This window comes from Phascolarctos cinereus, unplaced genomic scaffold, assembly GCF_003287225.1.
Source record: "Phascolarctos cinereus isolate Bilbo 61053 unplaced genomic scaffold, phaCin_HiC Scaffold_726;HRSCAF=1367, whole genome shotgun sequence".
In the NCBI taxonomy this organism is placed as follows: Eukaryota; Metazoa; Chordata; class Mammalia; order Diprotodontia; family Phascolarctidae; genus Phascolarctos; species Phascolarctos cinereus.
The window spans coordinates 22,988,160-23,010,108 of NW_027556098.1; the positions used below are offsets into that span (position 1 = coordinate 22,988,160).

Here is a 21,949-nt window from a genome sequence, read left to right on the forward strand (position 1 = left end):
CCTCAGTTTCTTCTTCATTCAAATGAGGTTGTTGGGTTGCATACAGCACTCAAGAATAAGGAAATGATAGTCTCATTGTACTCTCAGCTGGTCAGGCCACATTTAGCGTATTTGGTTCTAGATATTCCATTTTAGGAAAAGCCTTGATAAGCTGGAGAGTGTCCAGAGGAGGGCATCTAGAATGGGGAGTGGTGTCTAATTGATACCATATCAAGGTTAGTTGAAGCAGCTGCAGATGTTTTATTGGAGAAGAAATGCCTTGCAGAAAGAAGACTTAATAGACGTGTTCAAGTTTTTGAAGAACTCTTATCATAAAAGAGGGATTCATCTTTTTTGTTGTAGCCCCAGAGGCCAAACTATGAGCAACCAGAGGTAATAGACATTGCCAAGAAGCTTAATATAAAGGATGAAAACTTATTTACAATCTGTAAAAACACAGTTTGAATGGGTTACCTCAAGAGGTAGCGGGTTTCCCCTACATTGGAGGTCTTCAAGGAAATCTATTTACCATTTACTATTTACCATTTAAATGAGATTCTTTTTCAGGTATGAATTAAGTTCAGTGGCCATTGAAAATCCCTTCAACACTGAAATTTGTGATTCTATGTTTTGAATTGTCTCCAGAGGTCCCTTCTAAATGTGAACCAATGTGTCTATGATTCCTGGGGATCCCACTAACACTGTTGTGCCAAATCAGTTGCTTTAGGGATTTCAAGATATTTAGTAAATGCCCTTCCTCAATACCCCATTTGTCCTTCAAGGCCTCAAAGTTTGAGTCTGTACTATTTTTATGGAGAAAGGCAACCTTCTTTCTCCCTGTTGAATATGCATTGTTGTCTCCCTCCCTGCCACTCAAAAGCTATTATTAAGTTTCTGGTTAAAAGTGGATCCTTCAACTAACACACACAGTAACTAAGATTCCTGGAATTACATATGGAGTTTCTATTTGGTGGATTCCACATGCTCTCCTTTGGACACTAACAAAGGACAGGAAAAGTCTAGGAACAAGGCTATAAATATATATACTCCAGAAGTAGAATGACCTATGACCTTCTTCAAAAGAAAAATCTTCCCTTACTAGATTCTCTTTCTTCCTGATTAACTCCTGTCAAGATAATACAGTCTGGGTATCTTTACGTGAAGCTTTCCTCCAGCATTCATGGAGACATCATTGTGTTTTCCTTAGCTTTCCTTGTCACTCAATGTGCCAGTAGGAAAGGAAGCTAGTTCATGCTTGTTCAACATTAGGATAAGCTCAATCCAGCCTCAGAATGAAATGCTTTCATTTTGTCAGGATTCATCATTCCAGAAATTATTATTATTTTTAAATAGGAATAGAGAACTGCATTGCACTTCAGCTCATCAATGAGAAAGATTCAGACTAGATCAGGAATTCTCAGCATTTTAGGTGTCATAGATCCAGTTGGAGGTCTAATATAAGCTATGGACCCTTTCTCGGAATAATATTTTAAGTGCATAAAATAAGGATATAAGTACATATAGGATTACAAAGGAAAATAATTATATTGAATTACAGTTATCAAAATATTCTTTGTTTGTTTTAAGAAGTCCATAGAACTCTTGCACTAGGTGATCTTAAAATTCCATTCCAGGTCTAAAATTGTGAGTTGTTAAATATCCAATCAAGCCTGACAAGGATAACCTCTCTGAGGATGGCGAGCACTGACAACTATCAGTATTTTTGCTTCTACCCAACTAATATTCTCAGCAGCAGTTTTGATAGCTTTTTGGATCCTCAACTTTGTTCTCAGGGAACATTGCAAGTAATTAGTACTAGTGAGAAAGTTTAAAAAAAACTGAACTGACCCAGAAACATGGACTACAAGTCTCCCCCAGGACAGTAGTTCTTAATCCTTTGGGCATTGTGATACTGCTTAATATTTATTTGTATGTTTATATTGTGTCCCTTGTGTGAGATTTTGATTTCACGTCCAGATTTCAGCAATCAGGGATGGGGAACATAAGACATATATCTGGTAGGTATTTAATAGAAATGTCCTTCACTCATTTTCTAAGGGTTTATATTTCTCCCTATTTGTGCCTTGGATAGAGAGTGGAAAGAGTCCTCGTTTCACAGTATCTTATCCTTCAAATTGAGCCCATGAACTTTGTCTTGGAAATAGTGCTTTAATTGTTGTATTAATATCCTTTTTCTTTAATACACATAAATGTCCATATATAGCATCCACCTCAGTACCACTCCTTGCACTCTATACTCCATTTTAACAAAGGAAAACAGCTCAGTACAGTAATTAGTCAGAAAACATATGCAACTCTCTGCCCTATGTTGTCTCCCATCTCTCTGCCAAGTATAGGGATTTCATGGTATCAATTATTTCAGATTTTCAATTATTCAGCATTTTCAATATTTCATTATCTGTCCTACAGGACTGGGTCATTACATCAATCATTATAATATCCCAGATTTCATTTTGTTTTTAATATTCTTTTCACTTATATCTCTATAATTATTGTATGTATTGTTATCCTGGTTCTGCTTAAATCAGCCTCAAGTCATCCAACTCTTGCTATGTTTCTCTGAATTACTGTCATAATTTATATGGCAAAATGTTTTATTTTAATTATTGTGGTTTGTTCGGTCATTCCTCAGTTGATAGATACCCATTTGCTTCCAGTTGTTGGTTATCATAAGAAGTATGACTATGAAAAATCGTTATTTATGGACCCTTTCTTTCTGTCTTTCCACTTCTTAAACAAATGCTCAGAATGGGGGCTGCGGAATAAAAAGGAAGACCTTTGAATTTGCTATTTATTTTAAATATTTTATCTCATTTTCATTGATAAGATTTTGCTTTTATGTATTATTAATTTCTTAATTTTCCATTCCCTACCCAAGTGTTCATCTTTTGTAACAAAGGAGGAGGGCAGGAGAGATGGGTAGGAAGCCATTAGCAAACTGAACTAACATATTGGCCACACCCACAGTACATGTGGCATTTTACACCTATTGTTCCCCCAATTCTGCAACGAAGGGAGGAAGACCTTTTGTTGTTTGTTTTATTTCATTTTGTTTTGTTCTAGACTCACACTAACTATATTTTAAGTACCGCTCATATCACATTGATTCTATCAAAACAGAACTTTGGAAGATCCCCTTCTTGATGTATTGGGTCTGGTCATTAACACCAGTATGAAGGGCTCACTGTGAAGTTTACTATGATTAGAACTGAATTGTATAAATGCTAGGATTGCTTTTGCACTGAGAAATATTGGTGACTAGTGTTGCAGAGTAACTTTATCTCGGGAGGATACTGAGTTCGTTGTCTCCTCTCATTCACCACACTTCATACTTCATGCTGTTTCCTACCCCTTAAACAATGACTTGCTCAGATGTTCAATAAATATTTGCTGAATTAATGAAAACAGGAAACAACCGACACTTAACTGGAAGCTTGCCAACACTTGGTTTTCTCAAAGCCTATTAAAATCAGACCATATCCCCAGAGGCTTTTCTGATTGAATATAAGTCCTGGGAATTTTACTTTACTTCCTACCCACTAATACAGCCACAATTATATAATGTAAATGTTAAATAATTTAATTCTTCTATTCATTTAGTGTTTAAAACTAACTCTTTCCCATCTAAAATTTTCCTTTACTGCTCATTCTCCTTTTCTTCCAACCTACTGACCTTTTCCATTTAGGTTTTCATTGAGAAGGGGGAGTTTTGGTTTTGTTTTTTTGTTGTTGTTGTTTGTTTTTTTTTTCCTGCAAGAGTTTTCCATGACTCTTTAACCTACTCAACTAAGAACTACAAGAAAGCCCTTGGGTACTGGAAGTAAGGGGAGGGTGTCATTATGAAGAAGGAGGAATGCAATCATGTTTGCCTAAAATTTCTAATTATTGTTTTCACTTTAACCTCCTGGTGATTTTTATATATTTTGCTTGTTTTGTTTATGATGCATACCAACAGAATCTTGATTTCTTCTTCCCAAGAAAGCAGATAGCATGCTACATCTGGAAAATTCTTGGTAAGATAAGTTTCACATTCTTAATTATGGTATTTATTCTTATTCACCCATAAGCATTTTGATATGGTTTTCCATTGTATTGATGTATTGATGAAGTGGGTGTGCTCCATCATCAGAGAGTGTCTTGAGTATCTGCAAAAGGTTATATATTTCAAAGTTTTGCTTCCTAGGCCTAGAAAAAAACAAAAAGTAAACTCAAAATGAGCTCTTCCTCAGTCCATCTTAAAACACAGGGGCATACAACCTAACGACTTACGAATATTTGAGAGCTGATTGGAAAACTATTAACATTAATCTATTTTAAGTCATTACTTCCTAGAAAAGTATAATGAGTTAAATTTTATTGCATACATTGCACTCTGCTGCCTCCCTTGCTCCCTGGGCTTTGGCACAGACTGTGTTTGTTGAGAGGGAAAGAACAATCAATAATAACTCTACTGACAGATTCCCTAAGGAATCTTTACTTCAAAGTATCCATAGATAATACTGCCTTTTAGGAGCTATAGATATTGCTAAAACATTGATTCCTATGGGTTTTTTTAGAGTTTTTAATCCTCCCATCAAGAATAAATAAAATGTGTTATGCCCTCTTGACTGAAAGGTTTGTTAAATCAAAGTTAGTTAATACTTTCATATTAAAATTATAAGATGATTTTAGCGTGTGAGGAAAGGTATCAGAGTTCTTATTACAGTGGAGTAACTGACTTTTCCTCTCTCATTTGCCCATATTTAACACTTCAATTCTGATCAAGCTCTACAAATACCCAAGACTAATTATCCACCTTTTAACTAAAAATAAAAATTCTCAGGAGTATGCATCTTTACAAATCCCTGAATAAAGTTTCCAATCAGTAACCAAATTTGACCATCTGAAAAGAGATTCTCATATTATTCCTGTATTCGTGCTGAGAAATAATAGTTAAAACCATACATTTATTTTATATGGATATATTTTATTTTTAAATTACTTTCATCATAAATATATCTCTCCCCTTACCCTACATTACAAATAAGAATAAAAAATAAATGATAGAAAAAGAGATTCAACACAACTAACATGTGTAAAATGAGTCTGATAGTATATGTGGTGCTTTTTTTTTACATCCATAGGGGTTTTTTAACATCCACAGTTTTGTTTTGTTTTGTTTTTTCACATCAACAGTTCCCCACATTTGTAAAGAAAGAAGTGGAAGATACATTTTTAACATCACCCCTGTTAAGGCCAAGCTTCATCATTATAATTTCAAGACATCCATTTTTGTGTGGTGTTTTTGTTTTGGTTCTTTCTAATTACATGGTTGTAGTAATTGTGTCTATCTTTTTCTTGGTTATGCTTACTTCATTGGTTTCAGTTCATATAAGCTTTACACTTTGTTTAGAATACATACACACATAAAACATTCATGAAATTGCACATTTGGAAAGGTATTCAGAGTACAGGAGGACTGACTAGCATCTGAACAGGGCTCACTTTTACAACATTCCTGAGAAGTGAATCCCCCATCTTCATTAGATTTCTAAGAAGGAGAGGGAATCCACTACCTCCTGAAATGGCCCAGTCTACATTTTGATACCTAAAATTATTTGATACCTAAATTGTAATTTTGTCACTCTTATATTAAGCCCATCTACCTCCATGCAAAGTCTGTTACTTATAGTTTTGCCCTCAGAAGCCAAACAAAACTAATCTTATCCATTTTCCACAAGTTATCTTACAAAACATTTGAGTTCAGCTACAGTGTTCCTTCAAAATCTTATTTTCTCTAATCTAAATGTTCTAATTTCCTTTAACATAGCCATATACAGCCTGTTCTCCAGTCTCCATCTTGATCATTCTCATATAAATGCACTTTGATTTGTCAATGTCCTTCCTAAAATGTGTTGCCCCAAACTATATACATGTTCATTTTGTCCAAGAGATACTTCAACCTTTTCTATATTCTAAAATTACCAGTCACACGCACATGCACGCGCACACACACACACACACACACACACACACACACACACACACAACACACACTTTTTTTAGGGAAATGGAGTCCCTACAGAAAGTGGGATTTTTCAATGATATACTTGTAAATATTGAATGGCCAGCTCCCCTTCCCTCCCCCCCCAAATAAAAGACACTTTGAAGTATAATCTGCATAATTAACATTTTCTCCATTACTTTCTTAAGTCTATAAATGAGCAGAACTATAAATCAAACCTTAATTTTTAGCATTTGTTAGTTTCTAAGATGTAAGTGTTCATACTGACTATTAAAAAATTGGTTTTTAGAGCTGGAATGAGCTCATCTCTGGGTTATATTTTCTTTATTTTGTATTTCAGGACCTCTCTGTCCATTACACTGCTGACATTTCTGATTTTGAAACCATCAAAATCAAATTGTTTAGCTGACTTCAAGCCAAATATTGTTCTGTTACTAGCCGATGATCTTGGTATTGGAGACGTAGGCTGCTATGGTAATAATACAATAAGGTAAGTAAGAAAGATTTAATTCTCTGCTTCACTTGATGTATACACAACGTACCAGAAGATGAAAGGAATGGTTAGACAGTGAACCAGACAATTCAAGCTGCACAGACAAACGTTTCAAAGACAAATTATAATAAATTTTTAAAAAATGCATCCCTCAAAAGCATTTAGACAAAGTCTTAAACAAATTGAGATCTACACTGATAAAGGGAAGGCCTAAGTTTACTAATCTATTAAAAAATTTTAATAAATATTTGAGTTGAATTTATATTTTTTGATTGGGATTATGTTATAGGAAATTGCAATGCTTCAGAGTTCTGTCATCATCAATGACTTAAATTGTTATATGAATATATAAAGTGTTGGTTAAGAGGTCTCTGGTAAATAAGATGCTTTTATTATATACAAATATTTTAAAATATAACAAATTCAATAGTTTTTTTTACTTTGCAAATGTATATAATTTATATTTCACTTTAAAATGAGTTAAACCGTATCATTTTTTTCTTATTAGGACACCAAATATTGACAGTCTTGCCAATGAAGGGGTGAAACTTACTCAGCACATAGCAGCAGCTTCTGTTTGTACCCCCAGTAGAGCTGCTTTCTTAACTGGAAGATACCCTATTCGATCAGGTTAGAAACTTTCTTACATTATCACAGCATCTATACTTCCCATTTATCCTTTTTTATATGTTATTTAAAATTTTCATTAAAGAACTAGTTTCTTGAATATTTGGAAATACCAAAATTTTTAAAAGCTGTGATCAAAATACGATTCTTATACCCTGATATAAAACTGAATGTGCAATAGAATTTTTCCAATGTTCATTTCCTTTTTTTCTTTCAGAATTCATGTTATTATTAGATCTTTTAAATTCAGTCATTTCAAAATAATCTTACCAAAAAAACTATTTTTATTTTTGGCATGCCTATAATTACTATCCAAAATTTATATCCATTAGTCTTAAATTCTTTCCATTTTTTGACAAGCAATAGCATTAGTGTGGAATAATTAAAACAACTGTGAATTTGACATCAGAAAACTGAGGTTTGCTTCACAGCTCTGGTAGTTATTTAATAGTATGATCTTGGGCCAATTGCTTAAGCTCTCTGAGGCACCATTTCCTCATGTATAAAATAAGAGAGTTGTACTGAATGAGCTCTAAGACCCCCTCCAGTTCTAAATCCTAGTATGTCTCAACTGCAATTCAATGTATTGCTTCTAGGAACTGTTAATCGTTTTGTCTCTGCTTCCTAGTAAAGATTACATTGTTATTCCTATAGGACCGTGAAGAAACTGTTTAAAGTTTAATAATCTCCTTGAGTGCTTGAGAATGAAATGGGACTGAGTGTTTCCATTGATTTAATCTAACACAGACAGTATATAGCTCTTAGCAGCAGGTCACACCAATTTACCAACCCATCACAATGAAAGCAGTTTCCACAAAAGTAAATTGGACTCACCAAAAATTCCCATCAATTCTTGTTCTGCTGTGATCATGAAAATTTCTCCCAGTTCAATTATTCTGGCATCTCCATACTTCTCTATTCCAAGACCCAGAGTATTTCTGCTTTGATATACAATTTTGTTAAATGTTAGCCTCTGTAGTTACAATGAGCCTTCTTAAGCTGCCAAGACTTCTAGAGTATCATTTATGCATTGAAAAATTGACTTAGTTCTTTGAATTTTTTATCTGGCTTAAGAAAGGAATTTTATTTATTTTACAAGGATGGAATAGAACCATAATACATGATAGGCTGTGCCATAACCGTGTTCTCCATCTAAACTGAGTATAGCTGATGAATTTATAGTGTGATAGAGTTGATTTAAGGGTGATAGAGTTGAAAGACAAATGGGGAATAATACAATGTTGAAAGAGGAAAGTACAAACAAGGAAATCAAGGAAGGTCCAGTTAAGAGGACATAGTAATCTAAGTTGTTATTGCAACATTAAAAGAAAAATTATAAATTGAGTAAATGTTTTTCATTCATTGTTCCAAAGAGACAACATACTTTCCCACTGAATAAATTTTACCATATTTTCTTCTTGTTGCCCTTTTCACTGATGTCAAACAAAACAACACAACAAAATAAGACTGGCCTGGGGTACTGATTCCAACTATGTTAATAAGGTTTTATGTTACAAAATAAATGTTATGACATGAAAGAATTGGAGAGCAGCAATAAATATTTAAAGTGACACATGGAATTAGGTGAGACACTAGGGAAAAAATGAGTCCATTGTGAAACATAGAGGCTCAATCAATCAACAATTATTTATTAAGCTCCTATGTACTAGTCCCTATGATAGTTGCTGAATAGACAAAGGAAAAAAGAAAAGAAACAATTGCTGCTTTCAAGGATATTACATTCCATCAAATAGTGTACATGAGAAAATAATAAAACTCATTTTTCATATTTAGTCAATTTTTCCCATTTTCTAAGTATTGTCTATATCTATCTTTGGATTCTACATTTACTTCTTAGGTCATTCAGACACTTCATAAAAATAATATAGGTTTAGATTGGCAAAGGACCTTTAGGATCATTTAATCTAATAACTAATTTTCCAGCTGAGCAAACTAACTCCCAGAGAGATGAAGCATTACCCCATCTATGAAGCCCTGCTCAAATATTCCTATCCACACTGTGTTATATCTATTGTGATATTCTATAATAATTGTTCTCTCCTAAGATTTTATTACTAGTTTATTAGAACCAAGGCTATAACCCAAGTCTCATGACTTTCATTTTAATCTTAGCTGCCTGAAAGAATCATTGATCTCGAAGTTGTATATTCCAATCAAGAAGTAGTTTAGACACCAAGATAATTTAGCATCATAGCTCTACATCTGAGATGGACCTCAGAAACAATCCAAATTTTGTAGATAAGGAAACTGAGACACAAAGAGAACAAATAACTTACCCAAAGGCACAGAGCTAGTAAAAGTCAAATTCAGGTCTTTTGATAATAGAAATTGGACTCTTTCTATGGTATGATGCAGCATCTGTTGGTTTGTTTTACATATAATACTGAGTCAAGTGAAATTTGAACACATGTAAAACATTCATATTCTAATTCTTACACACAATTGATTTATGGACCATATTTTTATGAATTATTTAAATCATGACAATGTTATCATTTTAAATATGTCAACTGTTTTTTTTCTCCTTGTCAAAAACTAAATAGTAAGTGAATCATTAAATCTGATAGGTTTGCAATATTTATCAAGGTTTTATTAGTAGTTTATGTTAAACAATAAGAAACAAATTACTCTTTTAAAAGTATCATGTTCTTTATAAACTATATTCATCTAAGGCATGGCTTCCTATAATGGCCTTCCTGTTCTTCAATGGACTGCGGCATCTGGAGGGCTCCCTTCCAATGAAACAACTTTTGCAAAGATACTACAAAAAGAAGGCTATGCTACTGGACTAATAGGTATGTAGATTTTTGAAGGCATCCATTATATTACAGTTTAGAGAAAGTCTAACATTTGAAACAAAAGAATATAATTTTAAGTGTGAGAATCCTTTAATAAAACATGTCAAGGTATCATAAGTAATATCATTTAAAATCTTAAATTTATGTGTTTACCCATATGTCTATGTATACCCTTAGGCTCATAAGAATCATTCATAATAAAGTTCCCCATATGGAAGCAAGATGGCTACATTGAAACTTCAATGCAGTAATTGTGACTAAATTACTTTTTTTCTATGAATCACAATAGGGCAGCCTACAGAAAATAAGGCCAGCAAAGATGGGGAAGAGTGGTTCACTGTTCGTAATCATCATTGCATGCCTGCATATACTAACTAAAATATAGCACAGTCATAGTATTAAACAGGATCTCTAAATTGTTTGAAATTTCCTGTCCATAAAGCATTTATTAAGCATCTCTTACATGTCCAGTAGGGGCTATCTCCATTGGTAAGGACGATAAAACTAGCAGCCATTGAACTCTCATGCTCATATGTCTCAGTGAATAGACTATCAGGCCTGAAATCAGGAAGATTGATTTTCCTGAGTTCACATCTGGCCTCAGACACTAAATAGCTGTGGGACCCTGGGCAAGTCACTTAACTCTATTTGCCTCAGTTTCTCATCTGTAAAATGAGCTGGAGAATGAAAAGACAAACCAGTCCCTTGCCAAGAAAACCCCAAATGGGGTTACAAAGAGTCGGAGACAACTGAAAATGACTGAAAAATAATAACAACAACAACAGCAACAAAGATTTTACTCTGAGAGATCACTTGTCCACCTCAAGCCCACTGCTTGAACTGGCATGCAAAATTTTCAAAGCAAGAGTTGGAAATTTTGCTAGGGCTTTCATTTCAAAGGGTTGCTAATTTTTTTGAGAAGTGCTATAATTTTACATTCCCTTTATAAATCCCTTTCCCTTGTATCAAAGAAGTATAGCCAGGTAAAACAAAATGGCACAAAGATTAAGCCTAACAATACATTCCTCATTCTATATGCAGAGACTGCTAACACTCATCTGACAAAAGGAAGATCTGATTTATCATCGGTTCTCTGGAGCTAAGATTGGTCATTGTGGTGATCTGAATTCTATTTTTTTTAGTGTTATTTTTCCTTTTGCCTATTTTGGTCATCATGTATATTACTCTCTGGTTACTTACTATACTCTGTATCAGTTCATTCAAGTCTTCCCAAGTTTGCATAAATTCTTCATATTTACTTTTTAGGAGATAATAATATTCTATTACTTTTATGTGCTACAATCTAACCATTTCCCATTTTGTGGGCACCTACATTATTTCCCATTTTTGCTACCACAAAAAATGTTATTATGAATATTTTGCTATTCATGGAACCTACCTCTCTATCCCTGATCTCCTTAGGGTATATGCTTACCAGACTTAGTTGCATCAAAATGTATAAACAATTCAGTCACTTTTCTAGAACAGTTCCAAATGTGTTTTTAAAATGTTTAAACTGGGGCAGCTAGGGGGCGCAGTGGATAGAACACTGGCCCTGAAGTCAGGAGGACCTGAGTTCAAATCTGGCCTCAGACCAAACACTTGACACTTACTAGCTGTGTGACCCTGGACAAGTCACTTAAACCCAATTGCCTGCAAAACAACAAACAAACAAAAATAAAATGTTTAAACCAATTATGTTTTCACTAACAATGTTAATAATTTTTTTTGAGTTTCTATTTTGACAAAACTCTGCTTCTTCTCAGAATTTGCTCTCTTTTTTTTAAAATAATAGCAGTATTAAATTCTCTCCCTCCTGCCCCTTCTCAACTCATAGAAAAGTCAAGTGATGCATGTGAAGTTATAAAAAACATGTTTCCACTTTAGCCATGTTGCAAAAAAGAAAAAAGGCAAGAAAAATAAAGTGAAAAAACTATGCTTCAGTCTGCATTCAGAGTTCATCAGTTCTCTCACTGGAGGTGAATAACATAGCAACGTTAATAGTTTACCTGACTTCCTACAGCTGTGGAGGTTCAGTTAAAGAAATCATTTCAGGGACTTTTTAAAAATTTAATAAGACAAAAGTTAATTAATGTTCATGAAATAATCTAAGATTCCCCAGATAGGAGATATATGACTTAAAAAATTGTCATAATTTCTGGCCTTTCTATTCCTGTCAGAGTTTGAAGAATCCAGGGATAACTTCCATTCTTATTAAGGTGTTTGAGTTGAACAAGATGACCACGATTATAGTGTAAAACAGTAACCATTACAGATATCAGTCATGATAATAGAATCAGTTTTAACAATCTAACTTTCAATTTTCAGGAAAATGGCACCTGGGACTCAATTGTGAATCAGAACTGATCACTGTCATCATCCATTGAACCATGGTTTTGACTTTTTTTATGGAATGCCATTTTCCTTAATGGGTGATTGTGAATATTCAGCACTATCTGAGAAGCGTGCAAATCTAGAGATGAGACTTTACTTTTATATTCAGATCATAGTCCTGGCTATATTCACATTTACCATTGGTAGGTTCACTGGCATATTGCCAGTTCCATGGAAGATAACGATAGGCATTGCCATCATTGGTTTCCTACTTTTCCTGACATGGCACTTCCTTTATATCTTGATTAAGTACGGGGACTGTTTTCTGATGCGAAACCACACTATTACAGAGCAACCCATGATCTTCAAAAGAACTACCTCCCTTATACTGAAAGAAGCAGTTTCATTTATTGAAAGGTAAGCTATAACAACGGAATAGTGTCTACATTATACCAGTTAGCCAGGTACGTGAAAAATAGAACAGTGCATATAGTTTTAGGAAGTAAATAATTTTTCCACCATGAAAGTGCCTTGGCTATATAGATAGATATAGATACACACACACAGTGATATATACATATATATACTTTTGTATCTATATATATACTTTTATATATGTATATACTTATATATATTTTTATATATAGCATAAATTGGATGTAGATTACAATTTTTCAAGCTTTGGCTGAAGCAGTTTTTTGCTGACTCAAGTCATCCTTCTACGCCATACTATTTCTCTAGAAACATTGTGTTATGGTCAGCTTACTGACTGTGTGATGTAAGATCCTTTGTTTCTCCGGACTCTTAAAAAAAAAAAAGTTGGGCTAAACGAGATTTGACAGCCCTTCAGTTCTAAATCTTTGTACCTATGAAACCAAGTTTTAGGTGTTCAAAAAGGAAAACAAGGTTAAAGTATTCCAAAGACTAAATGGAATAGGAAAGTTCACTGAAAGGGGGTCAAACAGGCATTTAATCATGACACAGAATGGAATTTATGTTCTTATATTCATGCTGTATGTTCTTGTGCTAGGTCCATGATGGTGCCAACAAATGTGGACCTTGTGTGCCAACAAGAAACAGTTTTGGTTTTTTGTTTTCATTTAGTTATTTTCAGTAACATCTGACTCTCTGGTGATGGTGATCCAATTTGGGGTTTTCTTGGCAAAGATGCTAGCGTGGTTTGCCATTTCCTTCTCCAGCTCATTTTGCACATAAGGAAACTGAGGTAAACAGAGTAAAGTGACTTGCCCAGGGTCACACAGCTAGTAAGTGTCTGAAGTCAGATTTGAACTCAGGAAGAGTGCTCTATTCACTGTCATATCTAGCTGCCCTATAGAGACAATTTAGTAATAAAGAAATGTCCAGAAAATTGTGGGATAGAAAATAATAAATAGTTCAACTTCTCTTCTTTGTAGAAATATAATATCGACAATGGATAGAGAACTGAATAAAAAGTTTAGAATAGTTCCATATACTATGTACAATTATATATGTGTGTGTGTGTGTGTGTGTATAATATGTATATATATAATATATATGTGTGTGTATATATATACACACACACACACACACACACACACACATATATATATATATATATATATATATATATATATATATATATATATATATATATAATATATATATATATATATATATATATATACTATATAGAGAGGCATTGTGTATAGTGTATGAACAGTAAGCCTTGAAGTTGGTGTCCATAAGGTGGTAAGACCTGAGTTCAAATTTGACCTCAGACACTTACTTGTTGTATGACCCTAGCCAAATCACTTACCTCTGCCTGCTTTCCTCACCAATAAAATGGGGATAATTATAAGACCTACCTCCCAGGGTTGTTTTGAAGACAAAATGAGAAAATCCTTGTGAAGTCCTGTGCAACCCTTCAAGTGCCATGTAAATGCTTATTGTAATTGCTGTCTTCTTTCATTGTTGTTGTTGTTCAAGCCCTGACTCAGACATATCCTATCTAAGTGAACCAGCACATACTACTAAACCTCTCAGTATTCTAAGTAACACTCCAAGACTATTAATTGAAGAGAAGGTACTAACATGCATTGGTAGAAATATTTTTTCCTTATCTCAGGTTTCCCTATATCATTGAAACTACAGGTTCAGTCCCTATCCCTAAATCTTTTTTAAAATAAATTTTTTTTTCAATGATCAAGCACTCATTTTTTTCTCATCTTACTCTCTCCTCCCAGGTAGCTAGCTGGCACTGGGAATAAAATGTGTGTTTAAATCCAGCCTCAGAAACTTAGTAGCTGTCTAACCTCGGGCAAGTCAATTAACCTCCATTTGCCTCAGTTTCTCAATTGTAAAATGTGGATAATAATATCACTTACCTCTCTGGGTTGATATGAGGATCAAATGAGATAATATTTGTGACAGCACTTAGCACAGTACCTGACACATGATAGGCATTTAATAAATGCTTATTTCCTTTCTTCCTTCCCTGTAGGGGGAAAAAAAAGAACAAATCTTTTTTAATGAATAAGTACAGTCATGCAAAACTGTTTTCCACATTGACTATGGCCAAAAATTTGGACCTTACTTTGTGCATATTAATTTATCACCTCTCTGACAGGAGGTGGGCAGAATTCATCAATCTGCTGGAATCATGGCTGATAACTATGTTAATCACAGTCCTGAAGTCCTTCAAAATCTTTCATTTTGTTGATTTTATAGTATAAATCATACTCTGTCACTGTTCATTTCACTTTGTATTATTACATCTAAGTCTTTCCAAGTTTTATTGGAAATACTTCTTTCTTCATTTCTCATAGCACAGTAATATCCGATTATATTCATGTACATAATTTGTTCAGCCACTTCCCAATTGATGGGCACTCTCTCAGTTTCCATTTCTTAGATACCATAAAAAAACCTGCTATAAATATTTTTGTACATTCAGCATCTTTGCTGCTTTAAAAAAAAATTTCCTTGGGCCATAGCACTATAGTATTATTGCTATATTCTAATACAAGAGAATATGGGCATTTAATTATAAAAACAAGTTTTTGACAGCTTACAATCACTAGCACTTGACATCAACAACTGTAAAATGTTTAATGGTCTAGCGTATTCTATGGGCCAAGATTTAAGGTATGAACAAATATTTAAGAAATGGAAATATATGTAAAATTTGAACCAAAGGATTCAAGTTTCTTCTTCCCTCTAAGATGAAAAGAAAATGAAAGAAAGTGAAATTTTGTAATAAAAAAGAATTGAAAGCAAGAAATGGAGAGAGAAATTAAAAGTCATTCTTACATGTACTCAAAATATTAGTATGTTTTACTATTTAAAATATATTTGGCTGGTTCTCATGCCTTCACACAAACTGATATGATCAGAGATTGAGTGGGGGAAGGAACCTTAGAGGTAATCTAATATAACTAACTAATTTTACAGATGAAGAAATTTAAGCCAATGGAGATGTGTTTCTATCTGAGTTTGACTGTACTGATACAAAGAAGGTGATAGGCTCAAGATTTCTAACATGGACAAGTCCTTTAAAGACTCAACTGTAAAATGAGCTGGAAAAGGAAATGGCAACCACTCCTGTATCTTTTCCAAGAAAAGCCCAATGGAGTCACTAAGAGTCAAACACAATTGAAAAATGATTGAACAACAACAAAGCGCACATATAAATAATTGGCTTGGACATATCTACATAAATATTAAAATCAGCTTTTGATATCTTTACTTCGTTAGCCATTTTTACAATTAAAGTATTTGTGTGTGTGTGTATATGTATATACATACATATATATGCATATGTATATGTATGTATATGTATATACATACATATATATGCATATGTATATGAAATATTTTTGATTTTAGGAAGAAGCATGGGCCTTTCCTCCTCGTCATTTCCTTCTTACATGTACACACACCACTTGTTACTGCAGAGAAGTTTCTTCAAAGTAGCAATCATGGATTATATGGGGATAATGTAGAGGAGATGGACTGGATGGTGGGTAAGTAAACATTTGCAAATAGAAATTATTCTTGCTATCTAGTCAATGAATCAATTAGGAAAACAATATTAAGGATGGAAAGAGTAGATTGATTCAAGTAAAATACAAGTAACTACTAAATACTTGATAATGCCAAATGTATAAGTAAACTTTAAAGTTCTGAAACACTTGAATATATTTAACTTCTCTCTTAGATTATGAAATCCAGATCATTATTATCTTTGTATTATAATTATTCCAACAAATCCATCAAGATCCATAAGAATTTTCCATCATATTTTCTTGAACATTTTGAATGCAATATGGAGATACCTAGTCTCCTAATGTGACACTGTGACATTTAAAAAGCTGAAGAGACATGGTTTCTCGGTAATTAATTTAATAATGCTAGCATTTTATTAATGAAAAAAATGATCATTTGGCCATGTCTCTCTTAGACCAAAGACAACCATGGCAGTGGGCTTCCAGATTATATGCCCTTGAAAAAGTGGATGTTCCCGAGAGTGGCAATCAACTCTGGTTAAAGGATAGGTGAGAGGTGGACTTCACAAAGAGAAGTAGGCTCACTCCAATGAGGGGCTTGGAGAGTGACATCACATCATTCCTAGACCAAGAGACTATCTCTACATCCCACCCCCAGCCTTGGGCAACCTAGTCAAAGGACCTACCTCCACCCAAACTTGCTTGAGTGGAACACAATGGGCAGGAATTCACCTCAAGATTAGAATCCTGATAAAGTTGGATGGGGTCTGGCTATGGTTGCAGAGAAAGTTCAGCCTTCAGAGACTAAGCTTTGAAAATGAGGACTTTAGAAAGAGGAGTACCTGTGGATCTCCCCAAATCATTGGTTATCAATATTTCTCTCAACACTGAGTATTGCTTAGAGGTAAGGGCTATCTATGCCTTTAAGCTAGATGTATTATTTAAATTCTTTGTGCATGTACAAATATTTTGTTCCTCAACTATCAAATTCATATCCTATACATCAATGGTAGCAAATTCAAATAGGAATAGATCACTATGGCTGCATATTCATTTAGAAAACCACAAACTGACATCTCTATTATATTGTATTTTTATTTATTTTGTTGAATATTCCTCAATTATATTTCAATCAGGTTCTAGCCACACATAGGAGAAATGCTATGGGAAATCAATAATCCTTTTTCTTTGTGATTACAGTGGATACAACTGTGGCTACAATGTGGAGGACAGGGGGCACATGTGTTATAGATGTCAAAGAGCTCTCTTTTCATTTCACGCTGTGAGATGCATTTTCTAGCTTGTAGAACCCATACCCAACAGACTTCCTGATAGTATATATATATGTGTGTGTATATATATATATATGTATGTATGTATACACATAATCACAACACTTTTAAGTTAATTGCAAACATTTTCTTCATCCCTCTCATAAGTCTAGACAATCAACTGAGAGAAACGATTATTTCTCTCCTATATTAATGGCCAATTATTAAATTAGGATGAAGGTTAAATTAAATTAAATTTAAAGTTAAATTTGGATTTCTTTTCCTTATTTAGAAATCAATCTCCGTAGGCTATTCAGACAACCTTTGAAGTGCAGGGCTGATAATGAGATGAAATATTGGGCAAGATGCATCCAGCTGGAAAAGTTTCGATCTGATCAAAAGGTAAAGAAATTGCAGTTTAGGTGAATTGGTGAAATTGTGTTTTAGTCAGCCAGGTGTGAATAGAGGTGGAGTCCATTTTGTCTAGATTACCCTAGGCAGTGGATAAGAGATGTCTCTTTGTTCAAAACTGAGCAGTCAGAGTCATGTCCCACAGCTCCTCATTAGAATAAACCCACCTTTAATTATAATATTCACTCTTCTCATTAATTGTTAACCAATCAGAATTGACTGCCACCTTCAGGAGCACCCACTCTTCCAAGGGCATATGAGCTTTGAGTTGGTTCCATGAGGGGTCTTTGGCACTCTGGCATACTATTGATCCCTTTTATTAATTATCCTCTAGCAATAATAAGTAAAATGATTAATTACCCAGAAACTGTCTCTTGGACTTTTATATCACACAACAATACAATAAGTCAAGATGAGATTCATAGCATTTGCCAATTCCTAAAGTATAAATGCTCATGTTGAAAACTTAACAACTGATTCTAGCTAGCTAGTTCAAGTTGGCTCAAACACATTACTGAATTAATAGCTTTAATAACTATTATAATAACAACTAACATTTACCTAATGTCTTAAGGTTTACAAAGCACTTTACATGTTATTTCATTTGATCCTCATAACATTTTACAGATGAGAAAATTAAGGCCATAACAAGGTTAAGTGACTTGCTGGGATCACACAGTAAGCATCTGAGGCAGGATTTAAACTTAGGTCTTCCTAACTTCCAGCTCAGTGTTCTAGCTACTGTGCCTCCAAACTATCTCTATTGTATCAATACATTCAGATAATATGCAACCATTCTAATTCAATCATACCATATGAACAGATGATAATAATATTATCAGGATGTTATCATCAAATAATCATTTGAATATTAATTATGTGCCTGGAATAAACTAGGCACAGGGGTTATATATACAAAAGTAAGACAGTCTCTGCCTTCAAGCACATAGGCCAGCAGGGATTACAACATGTTCCCTGATAAGTAAAAAACAGATTTATATAAAATTATTTGTAGTGGGTAAATAATGCCCTGGGAATCAGGAAAGGCTGCCTAAAGAAGGTGACATGAGCTAAGCCTTGAAAAAAGCTAGGTACTGCATAAGGAAAAGGTTTTTTTAAAAATTCCAAATATGGGTGTAGCCAATGCAAAATCAGTTAAGTAAGAGATGATTTGAATGTAGAATAGAAAGTAATTCATTAAAGCTGAACCACAAAGTGCATGGGGGAGGTAGCATTGTGAAATCTATCTTGAGTGATGGGCTAGAAGCCATATTGCAAAGGGTATGAAATACTGAACAGAAGAGAGTTTTTTTGTTTTTGTTTTCTGTCCTCTTTCAACAGAACATAAACAGAACATCTTGAGCAAGACAGTGACATAGTAACACCTCCTTTTTAGGAAAATCATTTTGACCTCTATTTGGAAAATTGTTTGGAAAAGGGAAAGACAGAAAGCAGGAAGCTCAGTTAGAAAGCTACTGCAATAGTATGAGGCAGAGAAGATGAAGTAATGAATTGGAGTGACTGTGATATGAGTGCAGAGGAATGGATAGACGTTAGCAATGTTAAGAAGACAGCATCAGGGGCACCAGCCCTGGATTCGGGAGGACCTGAGTTCAAATGTGGCCACAGAAATATAACACTTACTAGCTGTGTGATCCTGGGCAAGTCACTTAACCCTATTGCCTAGACCAAAAAAAAAAAAAAGGTAATATCAATTTGCTGGATGTAAGAATGAGTTGGAGTAAGAGTAGAGGATTACTCCTAGGATAGGAACATGGGATAATGATGTTCTATACAGAAATATGAAAATTAGAAGAGATAGATTTGAGGAGGAAAATAATGAGCTCTGTTTTAGAAATGTTGAAATTTCTGTGGGATATCTAAGTGGAGATATTCATCAGGCCTTTGGAATGCAAGACTGAAACTTAGGAGAGTTATAGACTTAGGAGTCACCTAGATAAGAGATGGTAGTTGAATAAATGAAAATTAATTAGATTATCTTAAGACAAAAGAAGATAGGACCCAAGACTAGGCCCTGGGGCATGTTCATAAACAGTAGGTAAACCTCTAGACTGCAATAATCCCATCATAAACAACTCAGCCCCAACCTTTCTTTCAAACTACTTTTATGATGATGAAGTCTTAAGAATACTGATGACATTTTCACATATAAGAAATAAAACAGTTTGACCTCAGTAAGTACCTTATAATTGGTATTTGATATTTTCTTTATATTTTTTCTGAATCTTTTGTATTGAATTTTCCGTTGAGTTCTGGCCTTTTTGTAACAAATACCTGAAAGTCTTTCAGTTTGTCAAGTATCTTTTTTTTTTTCATTCAGGAAACTGAACTTTGCTAGGTTAAGTTATTCTTGGTCACAGTCCCAGCTCTTACGATCTTCAAAATATAGTGTTCCAAGACCCGTAGGCTTTTAGCGTAGAAACTGGTAGATCAGAGAGGTCAGCAAATGGGAATGTCAGTAACTTTTTCTAGGAGTTTATTTTCAAGGAGGTTTCTCTAGGCAAAAGGAAAATAGTTTGAAGGAATGTTAGTGTATGGCACAGCGACTCTAAATCAAATTAAACTCAGAGACTTCTCAAGGTGGGAGCAAAAGTTACTTTTTATTACAATCTGCTCCTCCAGTAGGCTTCCAGCAGGAGAGAGACCAGTCACACAAAAAGGAATGAAAGTATATACCCTAACGTAAAAAGCCTCCACCCACCACTATCCTTTACTCCCATTGGCTGGAGAGGCTGGCTTACATTCTAGGCAGGAAAGATTTTTCCCTGAAGACAAAGAACAAGGAAGCAGGGTATAGCCAATCCAAGCATACATGTTCTTATTTGGCAAATCTAAGGCTGATGTGGCAGTGGTGTGACAATCAGGAGGAAGTTTAGGGTCAAATTCCTAGAGGTTTAGGTAATTTAAACTTATGGCCTGTTCCTTCTCTCAGAGCCTATCTCTAATTTTGAAACAGTCTTTTCATCACCACCCTGAGAAGTCTTCATGGAGGTTATATCTCATTCATTAGGATAAAGCAAAGTTTTTTTGTTGTTTTTTTTTGTCTTTTCTTATTTTTGTTTGTTTTTATTTCTCCTGCTGTTTGTCCTTTGCTCTCAAAGAGGACCACGACATAAGGAAGGTGATGCCATAACGTGCAATAGCATTTAAATGAGGGAGGACTGTGCAAAGTCACCAGCATCACTTTCTTCTCTGGAGCCAGCTGGGTCAAGTGGCAAGATATAAATCAGGACAAATGGAGATGGCCCAGGATGCAGTGGGGGAGCTTGGCCTGTTCAAGCTAAGGTCTTTAACAAATCTCTGTTTGACTGAGGCAATGCCTATTCAATGGCAGACAGGTGGTACAGTGGATAGAGTACCGGGCTTGGAGTCAGGAAGATCTGAGTTCAAATACAGCCTTGGACACTTACTAACTGTGTGATCCTGGCTAAATCATTTAACACCTATTTGTTTTTAATGATAGGAGAGGTCTAGGCCCATTTATGAGCAGAAGAGACAGAACCATTAAATAAGAAGATGTTAAAAACAGAAAAAAAAATGATCAAAAGGTTAAGCTTCTGTAGGAGATAGGAATGAACAAGACCTAGAATACAAATTGGTTGATGTTAGCAAAGAGAAGGGCCACCTCATCTTCTGGAGAAAAGTAAAAACAAAGAGGAATAATGTTGAGGTCATTTCAAATGTGAAATTGTTGAGCAGAGAGCCAGGGATGAATAACATCTATTTTTAAAAGTATGATGCAAAATCCTTTATTGAGAAAATGATATGGAGGGAGATTGTAGGTAGCTTGAAGAAAGAAGAAAAGGTTTGGAACAATTGTAATGGGGAGTCAATAGAGAACCAATAAGAGAAGAGTAAAAATTAATTATACAATTATAAAAGCTCAGCTGAGATTAGGTAAAATAAACTTGAAGAAACCCATTTGCATGTTATGTAACTTCTTCCAGCAGCATTCTGCAGAGAGCAGAAGAGAGGGAGGTTGA

The 21,949-nt window shown here is 34.4% G+C and overlaps 1 protein-coding gene across 1 annotated transcript in view; it reads left to right on the top strand.

Annotated features, from left to right (window-relative positions):
- ARSL (arylsulfatase L) overlaps positions 1 to 21,949 on the top strand; it is a 31,705-nt gene that overhangs the window by 1,672 nt on the left and 8,084 nt on the right. Inside the window, 7 exon segments of the mRNA XM_078146164.1 lie at positions 3,979 to 4,013; positions 6,345 to 6,494; positions 7,006 to 7,127; positions 9,818 to 9,940; positions 12,272 to 12,304; positions 12,307 to 12,694; positions 16,145 to 16,281. Of these exon segments, the coding sequence (XP_078002290.1) occupies positions 3,979 to 4,013; positions 6,345 to 6,494; positions 7,006 to 7,127; positions 9,818 to 9,940; positions 12,272 to 12,304; positions 12,307 to 12,694; positions 16,145 to 16,281 (988 nt within the window).